The 21223-nt window shown below is 39.2% G+C and overlaps 1 protein-coding gene across 1 annotated transcript in view; it reads right to left on the bottom strand.

The window, feature by feature from the left end:
- Positions 1 to 21223, bottom strand: part of LOC139459655 (neuronal calcium sensor 1) — a 118263-nt gene that overhangs the window by 55418 nt on the left and 41622 nt on the right. The window contains exon 3 of the mRNA XM_071241260.1: positions 12074 to 12122. Within this exon, the coding sequence (XP_071097361.1) occupies positions 12074 to 12122 (49 nt within the window). The remainder of the gene's footprint in view (positions 1 to 12073; positions 12123 to 21223) is intronic.

The raw sequence follows: 21223 nt of genomic DNA, 5'->3' as shown, positions 1-21223 counted from the left end.
AAATTAATTAAAACAATATTAAAAGGAATTTTGAATAAAATTAATGAAATAAGTTACAAACAAAAGTCCAGATATACAAAGAACACTTATTATAGCCAGACAGTGTAATTACATGATTATTTTGCGTACTTCAGTATGGATTTGTTGACATGGTATTTCCGGTGTTACGTGCTCACGGGAATGTCTTTCCATGGGGGAAAAAACATCAAAACTCATTAATTTGTGTATAATGCGCACCCCCTTCTACACAGCTGTGTTTTTTTGGAAAAAAGTGCGCACTATACTCAAGAAAATACGGTAAGTAAAAATATCGTATGTATCACAATACATGCTTTCCAAATCGATGCATCGTATCTTGGGCTGTGCATCGGGATACAATACTGTATCCCCGTATCGTTACACCACTAATGCTCTCGCTTTCAGTCAATGGTTTGCCTGGTATTGACTAAGTGCAATCTGCCAGGATATAGCTGGAATATTCCTGGATGGTTTGCTCACTCACAAGTTTCAACAGCATATCATTAATTTTATATTCTTCACAGCTTCTACACGAACATCCTTATAACCACATATGGTAGTCTAGTGGTTAAAGCGTTGGCTTGTCACGCTGAAGACCTGGGTTCGATTCCCCACATGGATGGATGTGTGAAGCCCATTTTCCGGTGCCCCCCGTTGTGATATTGCTGGAATATTGCTAAAAGCAGTGTAAAATGATACTCACTCACTCACTTCAACCATATAAAGAAGTCCCAGGTTTTATCAATGTATTGACTTCATGATCTTCACAGTTAGTCTCACTCCCTCACTCACTCACAACCTTTCATTAACCTATTGACTTTATGACCTTCTCCACAGCTAGTACATGAAGACCCTTTTTATCTTCATAAAGACTCACTTACTCACAACCTTTCATTAACCTATTGACTTTATGACCTTCTCCACAGCTAGTACATGAAGACCCTTTTTATCTTCATAAAGACTCACTTACTCACAACCTTTCATTAACCTATTGACTTTATGACCTTCTCCACAGCTAGTACATGAAGACCCTTTTTATCTTCATAAAGACTCACTCACTCACAACCTTTCATTAACCTATTGACTTTATGACTTTCTCCACAGCTAGTACATGAAGACCCTTTTTATCTTCATAAAGACTCACTCACTCACTCATTCACTCACAACCTTTCATTAACCTATTGACTCTATGACTTTCTCCACACCTAGTACATGAAGACCCTTTTTATCTTCATAAAGACTCACTTACTCACAACCTTTCATTAACCTATTGACTTTATGACCTTCTCCACAGCTAGTACATGAAGACCCTTTTTATCTTCATAAAGACTCACTCACTCACAACCTTTCATTAACCTATTGACTTTATGACTTTCTCCACAGCTAGTACATGAAGACCCTTTTTATCTTCATAAAGACTCACTCACTCACTCATTCACTCACAACCTTTCATTAACCTATTGACTCTAGGACTTTCTCCACACCTAGTACATGAAGACCCTTTCATGTACATAAAGACTCACTCATTCACTCACAACCTTTCATTAACCTATTGACTTTATGACCTCCACAGCTAGTACATGAAGACCCTTTCATCCAAATGAGGACTCGCTCACTCACAACCTTTCATCCACATACTGACTTCATGATATTTTTCAGTTTATATATGAACATCCTTTCAACAACATAAAGACAATCACTACTTCATGATATTCTTCACAGTTTGTACATCAAGACCCTTTCAACCACATAAATACTCTCATCACACAGACTGTGGAACAACATGAACTATTCACCAAGTTTAATACCAAAGCCATCTAAGGGAGAAAACACAATAACAAAATTCTCGCAAAAAGTTGTGATTCTTTCAAAACTTTCCACAATGAGATCCTTATTTTCCTCAAAACTGTCATGGAAAAGTAGGTGACCATGAACTACAAACAAAATCAATATTCCAGCAAATCTAACACACTCCTTCCTCCAATCTCCATGCCTCAAACCTATATTTAAACATCAAGCCAAGAACTTTATTACTTTTGCAAAGAGAAATTCCATGTTACTTTTATACAAACGACTTGTGATGCTTACACGCAGTAATTGAGTTTCACATTTGATTGGCAGGGTTCTTTTCTGGCAGTAATCAATTTCAGCTTGTGGTCATTACGACTTTGGAAGCAGCTAATCACAGTCAGTGATCACTCATTGTTTGTCAAGTCTGCAAGCAACAAAGCACCCATTACCAGCTGAATGATGATGGGTCACATTATGCCTGAAAGAAAACACTGAAGTCACGCTATATGATATGTATTGCAATACACTAAGTGACTGTTTCACAGTGAAAATTGCATGAATGTATTCTTAGGCCAGGCAATTCATTTTATTGCTTCATAGAAGAGACTACCCTGAAACTGTTTTGAAAATGTGAAAAAAGATTGCATTTGTAAATACCCTCAGTTACCTCAAATCCAAAACATATTTTTTGCTTTTAGACCTTTTGCAGTATTGTCCATAATATCTGCAAAACAAAAAAAAGAATAATTTCCATATAACAGTAAAACAGATTTAAACAGACTGCATAAATGGTTTCATGTGATCAAGCCAAAATGTCCATCAGTTTGTAGCTCATCTGATGAAATCAACAGACCTGGAAACTTAATCAGGGCGAGTGAGTGAGTATGGTTTTATGCCGCTTTTAGTAGTATTCCAGCAATATCATGGCGGGGGACACCAGAAATGGTCTTCACACAGTACCCATGTTGGGACCCGTGTCTTCGGTGTGACGAGCGAATGCTTTAACAACTGGGCTACCTGACCGCTCCTAATCAGGGCGAATCTGGGATTCAAATCCACAATGATAGGGATGCAACTCTGCACAGCAAGTGGGGCACCTTAAACGAAAAGGTTAAATGTATCCCAGTATACTATAAATTGTACATCCTATGTCAAGTGAGTGAGTGAGTTGGTAGGGTTTTACACCGCTTTTAGCAATATTCCAGCAATATCACAGCGAGGGGACCCCAGAAATGGGCTCCACACATTGTAACCATGTGACTTTCCAACCTGGGTTTTCAGCGTGACAAGCGAATGGCTTAACCACAAGCTTACCAGGTCTTAAAGGACTACTGTGGTGAACTAGAGAGTACACAGACATGGTGATGACAAACCTAGAAACATAGTCACTGGGATTCAAACTCATGATCATTAGAATCTTGTACACCTAAGGAACACCTTCTATACGGCATATTGTGATGCCATAGACAAGTGGACACCTGTTTCCCAAATGTATGAGGACAAAATACATATGTTTTGTTTGTTTGTTGTTTAACGCCACACTTTGCAATACTACAGCTATATGATGGTGGTCTGCAAATAATGAAATCTGGACAAGAAAATCCAGTGATTGACATCATGGGCATCGAGCTATGCAATTGGAATACGATGACATGCATCAGAAAGTCTATGGGACCACTGATCCTGTTAGTTTCTTCTCACGACAAGCATTGGTTGAACAATTCTAACCCGGATCTTCACATGGCAAATTGCACTCAACATCTCTTGGAATCAAGACCTAAAGTTTACAGGTGGTATTTGGTTACCATTTGGAGGAAACCAATGAGCAAGGGGTTCATAATCAAGAAGAACACGAGAGTCAAACAATCTGAGGATCCTTGCATGCCTAAGGGACCTAACTCTGCACAGCAAATTGCAGCTCCTCAGATCACTGACAGACAGCCTGTTCCGCAAGCACTCAAAGACCTGGACTGCCTCTCCTATAAAGGGTATTAGGTGTCTATGCTCTCCTTAGGCTTAAGGGGATGTTACAATAACATAACAAATCAACAAGGAGGATTTATATCCCATCCTCCCTCAAATTGCCAGATCCAATCTTCCAGCCTCTATTATGGAGCATACTAAATAGGGATTGAAGGATGGAAAGTGATAAATCTGTGAGTCATTTAGGGCACATAGTGATAGAAATAAACCAGAGACAAGGTCTGACAGAAAGTAACCTTCAGGCAGAGCCTTGTCCTTTTGATTCTTATGCAAAGCGTCTTTTCAGTGGATCAGTAGGGTACTGCCCGGCTTTCGGTCATTTTGTATGAATACCACACAGTGGACACCCACAATCAATTAATTGAGACTTTGCTGTCCAGGCATGAAGGACTTCCCACCACAGTGTTATGATAAATGAGCAAGTATACAAGGGATCAACCATTTAATATTAGGATATTATATTTTTCTTTAAATTCCTGAAAAATATTTTGTTGTCATGTTTTATAGAAAAATAACATCTTCCACTGAAAATGCAGGATGACCTGTAGAAAAAAAAAAAAAACTTTTTTTTTTTTGCCTCATCCTTTCACAGAATAGGATTGTTTCAAAGCAGTAACCAAACAAATATCCCTCCCACTCCCAGAATACTGAATGTTCGGTCCCTGGAGAATGTTGTTAAACATAATTGAAAAATTGTATGTATGCATATGTCAGCGGTAGAACTAATCTAATTTGGGGCAGGGGGGTGGGGAGATTATTTCCTTCCTAGTTTCCCCTACCCCGAAATCGAGTCCCTCGGATTCGTCTCAGGTGTCCGCTTTTATGTGGTGATTTCTACCACTAAGCTGCGAGTTACAGGTTCAAAGGATTTTTTCATCTATGAATATATATGACTTTCAAATAATCACAGTGAGATTTTGCCACCCTAACTAGTACCGCTTAATAAAATTTTGGGGTCTGGCTCATGGACTCATGAGACAGTACATGTGACGTGTTTCAGTATTGGGCAGGACGGAAGCCCAAACACCTCTTAGGACATAAGTTCGCCAAACGCTGTCACCCATCTATTGATTTGGCAACAAAGTACCTCTTACCTCAAATAATGATGACAAACAAATGGAATCAAAGTGATACCAAAAGTGCAATGGTTTCTAAATTAGTAACTTCCAACTGACATCAGCAAAATGACAATTCAATATCAAATCCAATAACAATCACCCTGTTTCAATATTTGCAAAGTAGAGATTGGCAGTTTCAAGGAAGTGACCACTAAATTCTTCATTTTAACATCAAGTACAATAAAATTCTCATCAAAACACAAAATAGTGACACCAAAGTTCGTTCAAACACCAGATTTTATGAGAGTTATATTCCTCAGAGGGACATAAAGATTGCGACTTTATGTCAAGTTTATTTTCACCTTTTCCATATACTGATAACCTTTGCACATCAATGTCTCACTTAGCAAAGTGTCTGAATACCAAGTGAAACTGGCCCCTCTCAAGGTGTGAGGGAACATACTTGACGCTCCCTTCACCCCCAATTCGATGCACATGGTAAGCCAGGGGTGGGTCCAGTGGGGTAAGGTGTGCATGCCCATGGAGAGGATGGAGTTGGGTTGGGGCAGTGCTCATGCAGCTTTCTCTCCTTCATTCTAAAAAAGACTATACCATAAATTTAACAGTAAAAAAAATCACACTAATGAAAAAATCTGTTCAATTTCCTCTCTTTTTTTCATTTTGGATAAAAAAATAACTACATGTAAGTTTTTTAAAAAGAAGTTTCAAACATGAAGAATAGTTTTTCAGCAACTGATGTTAACCATAAGACGACTATGCTTATTGTAAAAATAGCAGAAATATTGCTGAGTGTGAAATCAAACAACAAACAAAAGGTATAAAATATCTGAACAAATAATTGACTTTGTGTGGCCTTAACATCTTATTTCTCAATCTATATTTTTCACTTTCCTACTTGACAGATATTACAGGTTACCAAACAAGTAGTAACTTCAGTAGCAATATGTTCCTCGTAAAGGAGATAATGGGGAGTACAGCCCTAGCACTTAGTACATTTACTGAACCTTATGTTCTGGGGAAGGGATACAGGTGTAACTGTCAGTCCACACATTTCATAAGTCAGCTGGATGATTGGTCAAAGTTAAATTCAAGTCAAAAGATGTTTATTGTACAAAAGGCCTCCGGCCCATGTACAAGAAAGAGTTACGCATGTAGATACAATTATAAATGTTACACATTGGGATATACACATTGCTTTATTAATTCATTTCTTTTGGCTAATGCATGCTTAATATAAAGAGAAAGATTTAATATATTAGATTTATTCTTTATCGTCAGTCTAACTACAAAGGCGTTCATTGGTCATTCCCTGTATTTCCTTGGATGGTAACGAAATAGTCACATCATTCCCTGTATTTGGTTGGATGGTAACGAAACAATCACATCGTTCCCTGTATTTGGTTGGATGGTAACAAAATGGTCACATCATTCCCTGTATTTGGTTGGATGGTAACAAAATGGTCACGTCATTCCCTGTATTTGGTTGGATGGTAACGAAACAGTCAGGTCATTTCCTGTAATTGGTTGGATGGTAACAAAATGGTCACATCATTCCCTGTATTTGATTAGATGGTAACAAAATAGTCACGTCGTTCCCTGTATTTGGTTGGTTGTAACGAAATAGTCACATCATTCCCTATATTTGGTTGCATGGTAACAAAATTGTCACGTCATTCCCTGTATTTGGTTAGATGGTAACAAAATAGTCACGTTGTTCCCTGTATTTGGTTGGTTGGTAACGAAATAGTCACGTCATTCCCTGTATTTGGTTGTATAGTAACAAAATAGTCACGTCGTTCCCTGTATTTGGTTGGTTGGTAACGAAATAGTCACGTCATTCCCTGTATTTGGTTGTATAGTAACAAAATGGTCACGTCATTCCCTATATTTGGTTAGATGGTAACAAAATAGTCACGTTGTTCCCTGTATTTGGTTGGTTGGTAATGAAATAGTCACGTCATTCCCTGTATTTGGTTGCATGGTAACAAAATGGTCACGTCATTCCCCGTGTTTGGTTGGAGGTACATAAAGAAAAGCTGTTTTTCAAACTGTGCAATTACTGCCACTCAATACAAAGCTGAGCTGAATTCATTTTTGTCTGGTAAACTCAGCTAAATATAATCCATATGTTAAGTCCAATGTTTTAACTGAAAAAAAATCTGTAAAAGAAAAATTCCAGTCAAACTGAATTTATACTAATTCTGCAGATACAGTACATAAACCACTAGACTTCAGGTTCAAACAATAGCACTTGTGCATGTTTCTAACTTTGGTCAGTGACAACAAGTATCACTGATTTAGTAATCATGCATTTTAGTTTTGTAAAGGGAGCACTGACACTGACACATAAAGCAGCGGTATGTCAATATCCATTGTCATCAAGTATATAGCTTCAAGGAGCTGAGCCAGACAGAGGGCAGGCGCTAGGCAGGGATTGATCTAGGCATGCTCGGAGGCAGATATTCCACCCCAAGTCTGCAAAAAAATGTCGGAAAAGTTCCTAAATTGGAATTAAAACTTTCCCCAAGTCATGTTATTATAGTTATAACCAATGTTATACTCAGGGCCTCATTTCTCAGAGCAGTCATAGCACTACAACTGTTGAAAGTCAATGTTAAAGTATAGGCCTTATGATAGTCATAGCACTACAACTGTTGAAAGTCAATGTTAAAGTATAGGCCTTATGATAGTCACAGCACTAGAATCGCTTTGTGAAACTTAGTTCTGGTAGATTTGAATTCAGTCCTGTGCCATGACCGTGGAATTTATATAAAAAATAAAACTAGATAAAACTAAACTTAGTCCTATTATGAAAACAGCAGAGGAGGAAAGTTTCTTTTGAAGAAATAGATTACAATTTTAAAAAGTATTTTCATAGACCAAGTTTTCGTCTCATTAGAATGTTATGTCACTTATAACAAGGCCAACCAAGAGGATGATGCTAAATGCTTAGTTTTACATTACTGCATTGAATGTATTGCTAAACTACAGTGTTAAACTTTCTCATAATTCAAAAAGATAATTACTTTTTAAAAATCCCAATTTTAAATAAAAAAATGATTCCTTTTCAAATGGCTGTCATGGGCACAGTTTTGAACCCTAGATAAATGCCTGGGCGGCTGCAGAAGGTTTCGCGGGTCATAGAGCCTGACAGAACACCTCTGACACTCACAAGGAGCACCTGCTGACATCAGGAGCTGCCCGAAGAAAAGATCCTAGGCTTTACTTACTTCTAGCCCTTTGGCCTGTGGCCAGCAGAAAAAGCAGTGGGCCTGTTATTACCATATTTTCTTGATTATAGTATACACTTAAACACACATTCTAGGCAACAAGTCTTGTGTATAATGTGCAGTTAAAAATTACATCGTTTGGAGCCAACAAACTTGGTCAAAATGTTGATGTAAATTTTGCAATAAAAGATAACTGTAGGCATTATCATTTACAATAATAAAGGTATTTTCTATTACACTAATCATTCATGATACACACTAAACAATATTACTGTGTCTGACTCATAAAATAACCCAGAAATAGCAATAACTATTCCCTCAATATTTTTTATTACAAAATTGTGTTACAACAACGGAAACAGACTTGCTGACCTGCTATTTCTGGTGTTATATGGTAGAGGTAATGTTTCTTATTAGTAGAAAGTGTAAAAACCTAATTTTCTGCATATACGATTGTACACACAGCCCTCTACCCAGCTGTAATCGAGAGGGAAAAGTCAGCCAGTAGGACCCCCACACGGTAGCTTCCAGTTGAATTTCCTGTATCAACAAATTTCTGGAATACTGAATGGGTATGTAGCAATTTCCATTTGCAAATGTATAAACAACATTCCCTGTGGTTGTCTACAAGGTGGGGTAGTTTTGCTGTTTAAGCGTTCGCTCATCACACTGAAGGCCAGGGTTTGATTTTTCCATATATACAATGTGTGAAGCCCATTTCTGGTGTCCCTCGCTGTGATATTGCTGGAATTCAAGGTGAAGTTTTCCAAACTAAAAGGGTTTTTGTACACAGGCTTATCAACATGCTATATCTATTTCTACTATTCCACAAAAAGGCAATGCCAAGGACATTTTACTTTAAATGTTACTTCTCTTCAAAACTAGTTGGTGCTGCTAGACGAAAGATTTTATAAACCAACACCTGTGTTCTTGGGGGAAAGAAACAAAACTGTCATCAGTGTTACCATCCTTGAATTCAACAAATCTATTAACCTCAATACAAGTTACACAAGTTTATCAGAGTTACATACAAATAAAACATTTGTGCTGTTGAAATAGCATCCAAAACTCTTCCAGGATGCATGAATGCTTGTTTCTTCAACCATCAGTAACTGGATTGCAGTGTTCCTTTGAGAAAAGCATGAAGATTACAGTGTTCCTTTGAGAAAAGCATGAAGATTGCAGTGTTCCTTTGAGAAAAGCATGAAGATTGTAGTGTTCCTTTAAGATAAGTAACAGGTTTTGAGTGTTCCTTTAGAAAAGTAACAGGTTGCAGTGTTCCTTTAAGAGAAGTAACAGGTTTGCAGTGTTCCTTTAAGAGAAGTAACAGGTTTGTAGTGTTCCTTTAAGAGAAGTAACAGTTTTGCTGTGTTCCTTTAAGAGACATAACAGGTTTGTAGTATTCTTTTAGGAGAAGTAACAGGTTTGTAGTGTTCCTTTAAGAGAAGTAACAGATTTGTAGTGTTCCTTTAAGAGAAGTTACAGTTTTGCAGTGTTCCTTTAAGAGAAGTAACAGGTTTGTAGTATTCCCTTAGAGCAGTACCAGGATACCAGTCTTCTTCTAAGATCCAAAACTTGTAAATATATACAACAACACTTGTGTTATGTAGCATCCTCAGTCCAAGATAGGGAAACAGACAGCTATCTAGTTAATGAATCGGTGGGATCGTCATGGTTTTGGCAGGCCTGGCATAGGGGCTGGTGGGAGTCGAGGTGCACCAGCTGGCTTGTGTAACTGCTGGGAGATGGGAGCCAAGCAAGTCATGCAGGCAGAACACAGGCCATTATGACGATGTAATCTGAAGTGAAGGTTAGAGGAGTTCCTGCTAAATCACATTAAAGACTTTTAGGCATGTTTAGAATTTCTTTTCCAATGGTGCATTCATTACACTCCATGGATGTTAAATCCCCTGAATTTGCTAGATGTTCCCAGTTCTCAAACCATAATCTCGGCCATTTACAGACCTCCCAGCTGGGACAGTGAGAGGGCAGGAAACTCATTGTGTGATAAGTAGGATATGAATGAACATACCTTATACCATCACAGACAAACATAAACTTGAGATTGACTTGTTCGCATGACTATAAAATTTTCGTTTTCCAGGCATCAGATAAGATTAAACTTTGAAAGAGAAAACAGCAGTTACAGAGAAACTGAATTCTCAATCACAATGTAGCTAAACAGATATATTCTTTAAAATTATTTCTGAAAATTAATACATCTAGTTGTGGGGGGCATTGGCGGCCCAGTTGTTTCGGGTGCCTCAATTCGATATGCAGAGGTGTGTCTCTTGGACTAGCCACGATTGTGGGTTCAAATCCCGGTTCGCCCTGATTTTCCAAGTTTGTCAGCACCATACCCACACTCATGGGTGTCACCAAAGTCGTCAACATCTAAGACCGCGATCACTTTGCCATCACTTTGCGATCACTTTGAGCTTTCCTCCTACATTGAGCCGACAAGTCATGGACAGGAATACTCACTCACTCACATCATTATTACATAACAAAGAACAAGCAATAGTTTCATAAGAGAAAACAATCCATCTCAATCCAAAATAAAAGACAACTAGAGAAATAGAAAAATTCAATTCAAGGTCAACAGCATTATAGAAATTGGCATTAGTTCTATAGTCTATAGTTCTATAGTCCTTGCCAAACCGCAAGGATTAGTAGAAATTTGCCATTTCTCAGGGTTTTGCTATATGTTATCATTGTAAGGACTAGTGGACTAAAATTTTAACTGTTAGTTTCTATCCCTGATTTGTAAACTGTAAAGTTAAAAAGGTATAGTTCTGATTAACACAGCAACGAAGACAAGATAGTAACCATGTAACCATGTTTGTAACCATGAGAACCATTGTCCATTGAGACATTTTATTCAAAAAGTCGAAAACCCTGCAACACCACCATCTCCACAATAGATTCAACACGCACAATATTTACATCAACCAAAAGAGAAGAGTTAAAACATAAACTAAAATGATAATCCCAGCTTATATTTGTTTGTTTTTTACAAATATATGACTCCATTGACATGTGTATATCCTGATATACGTATCCAAAACGACACACATCTAAAATAACATAAGTTCCTGCTCTATTTCTCCAGTGACACGTTTGCAATGACACATGTCATAAACGGACACCTGTCACCAATGACAGATTGCCAATGACACAAAGACACTTGAAGCTCATAACCAATGAAATGTCTCCAATGACAGATTGTCAATGACATGTCTCAAGTGACACATTTCCAGTGACACCTATTACCAATGACACATGTTTCCAATGACACATCACCAATGACACATGCCTTCAATGACACATGTTGCCAATGGCACATGCCTTCACATGCCATGTTGCCAATGACACATAACACCAATGACACATATTTCCAATGACACCTGCCTTCAATGACACTTAACACCAATGACACATGTTGCCAATGACACCTGCCTTCAATGACACTTAACACCAATGACACATGTTGCCAATGGCACCTGATTTCAATGACACTTAACACCAATGACACATGTTGCCAATGACACCAGACTCCCAAGAGTTGAACACCAGAAGTCAATTACATGGAAGAAGTGTCTGTTGTCGGAGCATACTTCAAAGGCCCCAAACATTTGTTACAAGTAACTTTACAGAAAGATGTCTGTAATTATTTATTTACAAGTAACTCATTAATGTCTCAGACTGTAAGCTGTGATGACATTTTAATGGTCACAATTTAATTTAGTGTAACAATGAATTGGTTTGGCAACAGGAAACACAATCATTTCTTTTTATTATATCTTTTTCCTATTTTATTTCGTGTTTGTGCGTGTTCGTGCATTTGTGTGTCTAGGTGTGTGTGAGTGTTTGTGTGTCTCATGTGTGTGTGTGACTGTGTGACTGTGTGACTGTGTGTGTGCGTGCATGCGTGTTCTCAATTATTGCAAATATAGTTCAAATTCAACCTACCTCAAGGGTGAGCTTTCCATCAGGACAATCCTTCATAAAACCTTTGTACCTGCAAGACCAGAAACAAACAGATACACAATTGAAAATTTATAGTACAAATGTTGGTGACATTGTCTCTTGTTGCGTAATCACTTTGTTGCACATCTAATGCTGGTACCAATTTATCTGGGCCAGGCAAATCAGTGACTGACTGAATGAGAAAAAAAATCAACAGATTTCACTTTCACTTTTTTTCACCTTTTTTGCCCTGGGATTACATGCAATTGACAGCACTTGTTTGTCTGTCTGATGTTCAACACAGCATTCAGCAATATTCTAACTACAGAGTGGGTGAGTGAGTGAGTGAGTGAGTGAGTGAGTGAGTGAGTGAGTGAGTGAGTTTTTATGCCGCCTTTAGCAACATTCCACTTCACTCCCTCTAGCTATATAATCACAACCAATAAATAATCTGGGCAACCCAAACCAGTGATTGAAATCATGAGCTCCATCCCTTGCCATCAGGGTAGGATGACATGTGATCAATCAAGTCACTGGGCCTGACAAGCCGATCCATTTAGTCACCTTTCAAGACCAGCTTTGGATCATTATTCCAACCCAGGATCACCATGGGGAGCAGCACTTACAGTCTCCAAAAAAAGAAACTCACATGTAGATTTTTAGTAAATTTATTGTACCTAATAAAGCCGATATATTTAATGTAATATCATGGATACAAATATGAAATTTTGGAGCTCGATAGTCACATGTTGTCGTTGTACAAAGGCATTGAAAACTGTTCATTGTCATGTCACATAAGACCACAAGGTGGCGCTGATCTCGTGTGACAGCCCTGGGCAGCAATCACAGCTCTGCATCTCCTTGGCACTGACTGAACAAGTGTACGAATTCTGTCCTGTGGAATTCTGCTCTGTTCTGCTTGTAACACGTTGGACAGTTGTGGGAGTGTCTGCGGCGTGTTCTGACGTTGATGTACACGTCGATCAAGTTCATCCCAGAGCTGTTTGATTGGGTTGAGATCTAGAGATGTCGACAGCCAGGGCAAGGTGTTGATGTTGGCTTTATGGAGGTAGCCTACCGTGACACAAGCTGTGTGCGGTGGAGCGTTGTCCTGTTGAAACAGCTCCCTCTGGCGGTCAATGATTGGAAGACGGTGAGGTTAAAGAATTTGATCCATCTACCGATTTGCTGTCAAATTTCCCTGAACCACAACCAAGTCAGACCTCGTGGTGTAAGATATAGCCCACTACACCATGACACTACAGCCACCAAAATTGTCTAATTCACATACACAATGTGGGGCAAAATGCTCATTTCAGCGAGGATAAACACGTTGTTGTCCATCTCGCCAGTGAAGAAGAAATCGTGATTCATCGCTAAACCACACTTGTCTCCAGTTTCTCAAATTCCAAGGCTGTAAGGTATGCCACCAACGCAAGTTTCACTGTCGATGGATCTGTTGCAAAACAGGAACGATAACTGGTCTTCTGGGTCGGATTCCAGCCTCGCAGAGATGGGTCCTTACAGCCTGGTCCGATATCCTCCTCAAACCATGGATGCGTCCTGCAGTCTCCGTAGCTGTGGCATTGCGATGACGTAGACAGAACGTTCGAATGTAGCGATCCTGTGCAGGGGTGGTAACTCTTGGTTGGCCTGTTCTCAGGCAGTTGCAGTGGAACTGAATTGTGTGTATTGGTCACAAAGGCAGAAAATGGTGCTGTGGTGGACTTTGAAGTGGCGTGCAACAGAAGACTGTGATTCCCCATTCTGTATACGTCCTATGGCGATGTTATGATCAGAAGCGCTGAGTTTCGGCATTTTCGAACTTGAAAAATGCTGACAATTGAATGAAAAATTATTGGCTTATGCTTGCCTTTATATAATCACTACCACGAGATACGAAAGCCATAACTTGCACGTGCATTTTGCTCTACTATTTTCCCCCATGACATTTTTTAACAAGTGTGAAAACAATGCCGTTTAAGACATTGCAAATCGACAATGGCTGCGTTTTGACCCACCATTTGTCTAATATCAGGCCACCAAGATTTTCCAATAATGTAAATCCAATTTATATACCGGATTTTTTGTGTTGTCAGGTTCAGTGAAGTACATACTACCTGTGAGTTGCTTTTTTTTAAAGAGTGTATTGTTCTCAGTAAAGTATGGTAGTTATTAAATACAAACATTTTTGTCACAATACATGCTTACTTTGAAAGTTACCAGTTTTGTATAACTAGTCATTTAATAGTGTTTTCAGATTACATATTCAAAGCATGATCTGTAAAATTGTACATGAAATTATCATCAGGTTAGACAGATATATTTATTTTGTTATTTTACAAATAAGCCTACCTATAATTTTGCAGAGTAAAATTTCTTTGTTCTATTGAAACCCATGCTCCATTTTGTCCTTTTGTTTAACCTTTCATTTCAAGAATTGTTTCAGTAATTAACAATAAATCAGCCTTGATACAAATTGTCCTCCCACCTCTTAATCTGACCTGACAGTAATTTAAAAGCTGAAAAAAATATATGCACCCAAACAATTTATTTTTTTCTTAAACATTACATCTGATGCTATTATGCATTCACTGATTGCCCATCACCAAAATGTTTTGGGAAATACAAGATATTTTTATCATTGAAATACTGACAATTGAGTTGGAAATAGAAAGGTTCAATCTAAAAGGGTAAACATAAATTTACTTGACCTTTACATAATGTCATTGTGACGGTGAAAGACGTCATACCAAAACTGACATTTACTCAAAGCTAATAAATAATCCATCTAGTTTCATAAAAGTAGTACATTCAGACGGGAAATATTAGCAAATATTGAAACTTTGCAGAACTTACTTGTTTTGTTATAAACATGGTGGGATGGGACCTTGATGGGATGGTCATGGTAACCATGGATACAAATTTCACATTAAGCAATCAGTTAAGAGTTAATAATTTGGTTCTGTTAACGTTACATTACAGTAAATCTGTAAAATTCCAAAATGTCAATCGGTCCTTGCAGCTGTAGATTAACCCTACCATTCAAAATGATTCCAATCACTGCAGGAGAGAGCTCTGGTTTTATATCAAACATGCTATCAAGATTGGGGAGGCATATTAGTATGAATGAATGATCATTATCCATAGGAGAAAAATAGAAAATAAATTTCAAAAGTTGAAATTGATGATATGAGGTGGGTATGATTCCAGGAAAATGTATTAGTCAGCTCCCAGGCTTTCCTATTGCAGGAGTTGTGCTACTGCACTGAAATCGAAATGAGGATCTTGATAATATGGTCATGGTCATGGTCATGGAGCAATTCCAGATAATTTTAATCTCCACTTTAAGCCTTCAGCACACATGTTCCTACAGGCAACTTTTCCTTACTCAAAGCCGCCTCCTTGGTCTAGTGGTAGAGGGGAAGATCCGGGGTTCGATACCAACAGACATTAAAAAGATGGTACTTGTTGTTACCCTGCATGGTGCTTGGCTAAAAGGGGCTAAACAAGACTCGGCGTCAATATACTATGTATCAGTGGGGTATTCATGTTAAACTGTGGAATGGTATTCTCAGTAGGCTAGCACTATAAAATCGGCATTAGTCCGGACAAGTACACACGCACACACGCACACACGCACACACACATGTATGCACATCGCTATATAAGAGCAATAATCTTGGATGCAACGATAAACCACACTTCACTTCATCTCACCTGCTTACTCAAATCAAAGGAGAGTTTACCAAACTTACCCTAATAATCGTCAAGTTATGCACAATTTAACCTTTAACATGTTGATTTGTTTTTGACACTACTATAGGCAAATTAAAAGCTGTCACAATTGTACATTGTATGTGACATGTAACTGATATTTTTATTCTTGTAAGGTACACTCAAATTAGTGTTACTGTTTAACATTGAAATATCAATCTATAATACAGGAATGAATAGGCTAAAGGCTTCTGAACCTATGGAACTAAATGACATCACTACACCATTAAACTTCTCAAGAGAAGTGTGTCACCTGTGGCCCGCAATGGATCCCCATGTTCATGCCCTGTACCCCTAACATATGTGTACCCCTACTGAGTGTCCCCTGGACCGAGGTAAATCCCTGTCTCACACACCGTGGGTCTAATCCAACTGGGGGACGGCGGGGGAGCCTATGGTTAAAGCCTTCGCTCGTCATGTGGAAGACAAGGGTTTGATTCAGGACATGGGTACAATGTGTGAAGCCCATTTCTGGTGTCCCCCACCGTGAAATTCCCGGAATATTGCTAAAACCAAACTCACTCACTCACTAATCCAACTGGGGCAAACTGAGAGTTGATCCGATGACCAAAGAAATCCGGGCAGCCATAAGGGACAACTCTGCTCTACATCCATTACATTAGTATTTGTAATAATTTGTCTAATAACTAACATTGTGTTATTGTAAAAAATGTCCAAATTCATGTAGATTTTCATGTAGCATCATATTCCAACTGCTTGTGCATGGATTAAAATCATGTGAGTGAGTGAGTGAGTGAGTGAGTGAGTGAGTGAGTGAGTGAGAGTTGGATTTAATGTCGCTTTGAAATAGATCTAGTATTCACGTCACATCAGGGCGTATCAGCTTACTGTATGAGGTATGTCTGGAGTGATGCAGGTCTCAAACCATGAGCACAGTTATGGTGCTGACAAACATACAAACATAATCGAGGCAAACCAGGATTTAAGCCCACAATCATAGGTTGCTGGCATGCCCCAGGGATGTGGCACCTTAGACAACTGGGATCTGAGCTGGAAACATGATCATTATGTTTATGTTGTTAGGGCAGGTATTCAGCTCATTGTGTTTAATGGTTTGTATTGAATGTACAGAACAGTGACGACAAATTTGTCCTTCATTCCCCAAAGAGCTATATCCCTGCTGAAGGCATGGTGTAAAAATTATTTTTTTAAATTTATAACATCTTAGTTAGAATTTAGAAACATGAAAGTAGAAACATGATTGAATTTAAACCAAGTTCAGTGCATCCTTATGATAGAAAATGAAACATTTAATTCCCAAAAGCCTAGTTGCAGAATATTTGATGAGATCACAAGAAAACACAACTTCTCTTACTAAAGGCTAACATGGCTGCTCTGGTCCACTGGTGTTTTACAAGTCTGCAGGAGAGAGCTGCCTTGCGTAATCTTGTTTTGGGTTGTAAGTGCAAAATCAATGGGCACTGCAGGCCTCAAGCCCTTCTCTTGTATAGCATACCGAGTAAACCTGCATAGGCCAGGGCTAAAACCCTCTTTGCTTCAAGAGAGGGAAAGCTGAGTACATGTATCCCGAAGAAATTAATTAATCAAACATCCTACTTGTAAGGAGTTTTTTTTTTAAAAAAGAGCCTTCATTTGTGAATTGATGTTTTTGAGGCTGAAATTGGTAGCTTTATCATCAGTTGCTTAAAGAGAGGGAAAGCGGAGTACATGTATTCCGAAGAAATTAATTGATCAAACATCCTACTTGTAAGGTTGGGATTTTAGTAGAGCCTTCATTTGTGATTTGGTGTTTTTGAGGCAGAAATTGGTAGCTTTATCATCAGTTTCTGATGCAAAAAAAACAATTCAATAAAATTGGTGTCATGATTTGAAATATGCAAATGAGGTCACCTTTCAGGAACTACTTTGAGTCAGCTCCATGCATCATTATGACGCCTACTTGCTGACCAGCAATGGCCCTTTGTGAGTGAGTGAGTTGGGTTTAACGCCAATTTGAACAGAATTCCAGTTATATCATGGCATGTCAGCTCAATATGAGAAGAAAGACCAAAGTGATGCAGGTCTCCGACATCTACCACTTTAGTGAAACCCACGAGAATGGGTATGGTGCTGACAAACCTAGAAACTTAATCGGCGTGAACCGGAATTCGAACTCATGGTCATAGGTTTCTGCAGTGCCCAAGGGATGCAACTCTACACAGCTTATTGCAGTGCCTCAGATGACAGGTCCACCTGGGCCGCCAATCTTCCCATAAAATTTAAACAAAGGTTTCCTGGATGATTGAGAGCTCAGGTAAACAAACATGACTGCAAATCATTTGGCACTACATAACAAATGAGGACGCTCATCCTGGCATTGCCTGCTTTGCTGGTGTTTTACTGAACATAGATACACCTTAAACTCTGATTACTTGAAGAGTGACATGATATGACAAAGAGATATCCTTGTGTTTCTGTCTCATACACATTCTTATTCCAACTAGATGATACTCACTACAAGGAAACGCTCGGCAAATAATCTCTACAGCCTTTATGTACAAACATGCTAATTTTACCAATGATTCTTCATGTTGTTTCTTGCAGAAAAAGTTAAGAATGATAAACTTCAAAGAAATATTAACCATGATCCTGAGTTTTATCACAAAATGTTGCACAATGTTCCCAAAATGACCATACCTCTACCTCTACTGTGTGGATTCTGGGGCAGAACAGCTACCCAGAGTACATCTCCTGTGTGGATTCTGGGGCAGAACAGCTACCCAGAGTACATCTCCTGTGTAGATTCTGGGGCAGAACAGCTACCCAAAGTACATCTCCTGTGTGGATTCTGGGGCAGAACAGCTACCCAAAGTACATCTCCTGTGTGGATTCTGGGGCAGAACAGCTACCCAGAGTACATCTCCTGTGTAGATTCTGGGGCAGAACAGCTACCCAGAGTACATCTCCTGTGTAGATTCTGGGGCAGAACAGCTACCCAAAGTACATCTCCTGTGTAGATTCTGGGGCAGAACAGCTACCCAGAGTACATCTCCTGTGTAGATTCTGGGGCAGAACAGCTACCCAGAGTACATCTCCTGTGTGGATTCTGGGGCAGAACAGCTACCCAAAGTACATCTCCTGTGTGGATTCTGGGGCAGAACAGCTACCCAGAGTACATCTCCTGTGTAGATTCTGGGGCAGAACACCTACCCAGAGTACATCTCCTGTGTAGATTCTGGGGCAGAACAGCTACCCAAAGTACATCTCCTGTGTAGATTCTGGGGCAGAACAGCTACCCAGAGTACATCTCCTGTGTAGATTCTGGGGCAGAACAGCTACCCAGAGTACATCTCCTGTGTGGATTCTGGGGCAGAACAGCTACCCAAAGTACATCTCCTGTGTAGATTCTGGGGCAGAACAGCTACCCAGAGTACATCTCCTGTGTGGATTCTGGGGCAGAACAGCTACCCAGAGTACATCTCCTGTGTAGATTCTGGGGCAGAACAGCTACCCAAAGTACATCTCCTGTGTGGATTCTGGGGCAGAACAGCTACCCAGAGTACATCTCCTGTGTGGATTCTGGGGCAGAACAGCTTCCCAGAGTACATCTGTGTAGATTCTGGGGCAGAACAGCTACCCAGAGTACATCTCCTGTGTGGATTCTGGGGCAGAACAGCTACCCAAAGTACATCTCCTGTGTAGATTCTGGGGCAGAACAGCTACCCAGAGTACATCTCCTGTGTGGATTCTGGGGCAGAACAGCTACCCAGAGTACATCTCCTGTGTGGATTCTGGGGCAGAACACCTACCCAGAGTACATCTCCTGTGTAGATTCTGGGGCAGAACACCTACCCAGAGTACATCTCCTGTGTACATTCTGGGGAAGAACAGCTTCCCAGAGTACATCTCCTGTGTGGATTCTGGGGCAGAACAGCTATCCAGAGTATAGGTCCTGTGTAGATTCTGGGGCAGAACAGCTACCCAGAGTATATCTCCTGTGTGGATTCTGGGGCAGAACAGCTACCCAGAGTACATCTCCTGTGTAGATTCTGGGGCAGAACAGCTACCCAGAGTACATCTCCTGTGTAGAGTATCTCTCCATGGATCAATGCTCATGATGTCAATCACTGGATTGTCTGTGAACCTGTGGCAGTTAATGTGTCAGTCATAAATGATCAACTGGCCGATCATTGAAAGGTGAATATAAAGATGTGTCAATCACTGGATTGTCTGGTACAGACTTGATTACTTACAGATCGCCGTCAAATAGATGGAATATTACTGAGTGCGACGTTAAACAATAAACAGACAAACAAACAAAACAAACCAAGTTCCACCATCAGTTCAGGTGGAACCCCAAGTACAAGACATCAAAATGGACGACACGATAAACATGATGGGAGAGATTTCCAAAGTTGTTAATGAACCTGTGACAGTTACATGTGTCAGTCATCATTGATCAATTGGCCGATCATTGAAAGGTGAATATTAAGATGTGTCAAATAGACACTAAGGTAAATTCACAGATTGTTGTAGAGTGTCACTGTCAGTCTAGAAACTGATTAAGTCGATACTGCGATAGTTTGGATGTCCCGCATTTTTTTGTTTGGTTCACTTATATTCATGAAGGATATTCATGAACGATCATAAAGTCTAACACTTTGACGTTTATCAATGTATTCTAAAACGCTAACTCCAACATTAAAGGGTATAAATGATCAGAAACAACACTTCTGTATGTATTCGTGAAAGGGCATTGACGAAGATCCCCAAGGAATTGTGAACACCATATGAACGCCAAATTGTATCATTTAAACACTTGTGCACTTCAGTTTCCCAGTCATATGACCGACCTCTCATCCAAAGGAAAAGCCTTATATTGTGTAAACTTCACACTAAAAATTTATTGCTGATAAAACTGGCCTTGATACTAACTATTTTATATTCTTGGAGCAAGAGGCCCTGAAATTTTCGTATTTTCCTGTAAAACGGATTGAAACATGTGTCCTTTGGTTTCACTGAAAAAATAATTTGCTTGTAGGACATGCTGGTCGTCCTATAATTTTAGAATTTCATTTTAAATCGAGGGGCTAGAACAAAATTACATGTTTTGAAACAGTGACTGAAAAAAACCATCCTATCTCAAACAAAATCTGTGTCTCATCCCGCACCAATCAATATCAAATTGTGGGGCCTTTATTAATCCCAAATTCACATGATCACCTCAACATTGCTTCAAGACAAAATTGATGAAAAAGATGGATTTGGGGTGTGATATCGTAAATGAATATTTGTATCTAAATTACGGTAACCCGTAAAAGTAGTCATTATTTCATTCTGGAAAAGAAAATATTTCCGATCCAGTAAAATGTTTTTAGAGGTAAAACAAGACCAAAGCGTCAGAGGTAACAGCCA

Source organism: Haliotis cracherodii, unplaced genomic scaffold (assembly GCF_022045235.1).
Source record: "Haliotis cracherodii isolate W230 unplaced genomic scaffold, xgHalCrac1.p SCAF_13, whole genome shotgun sequence".
In the NCBI taxonomy this organism is placed as follows: Eukaryota; Metazoa; Mollusca; class Gastropoda; order Lepetellida; family Haliotidae; genus Haliotis; species Haliotis cracherodii.
Note: the sequence above shows the minus strand (reverse complement) of the source record. Positions and strands in the feature narration are given on the sequence as shown.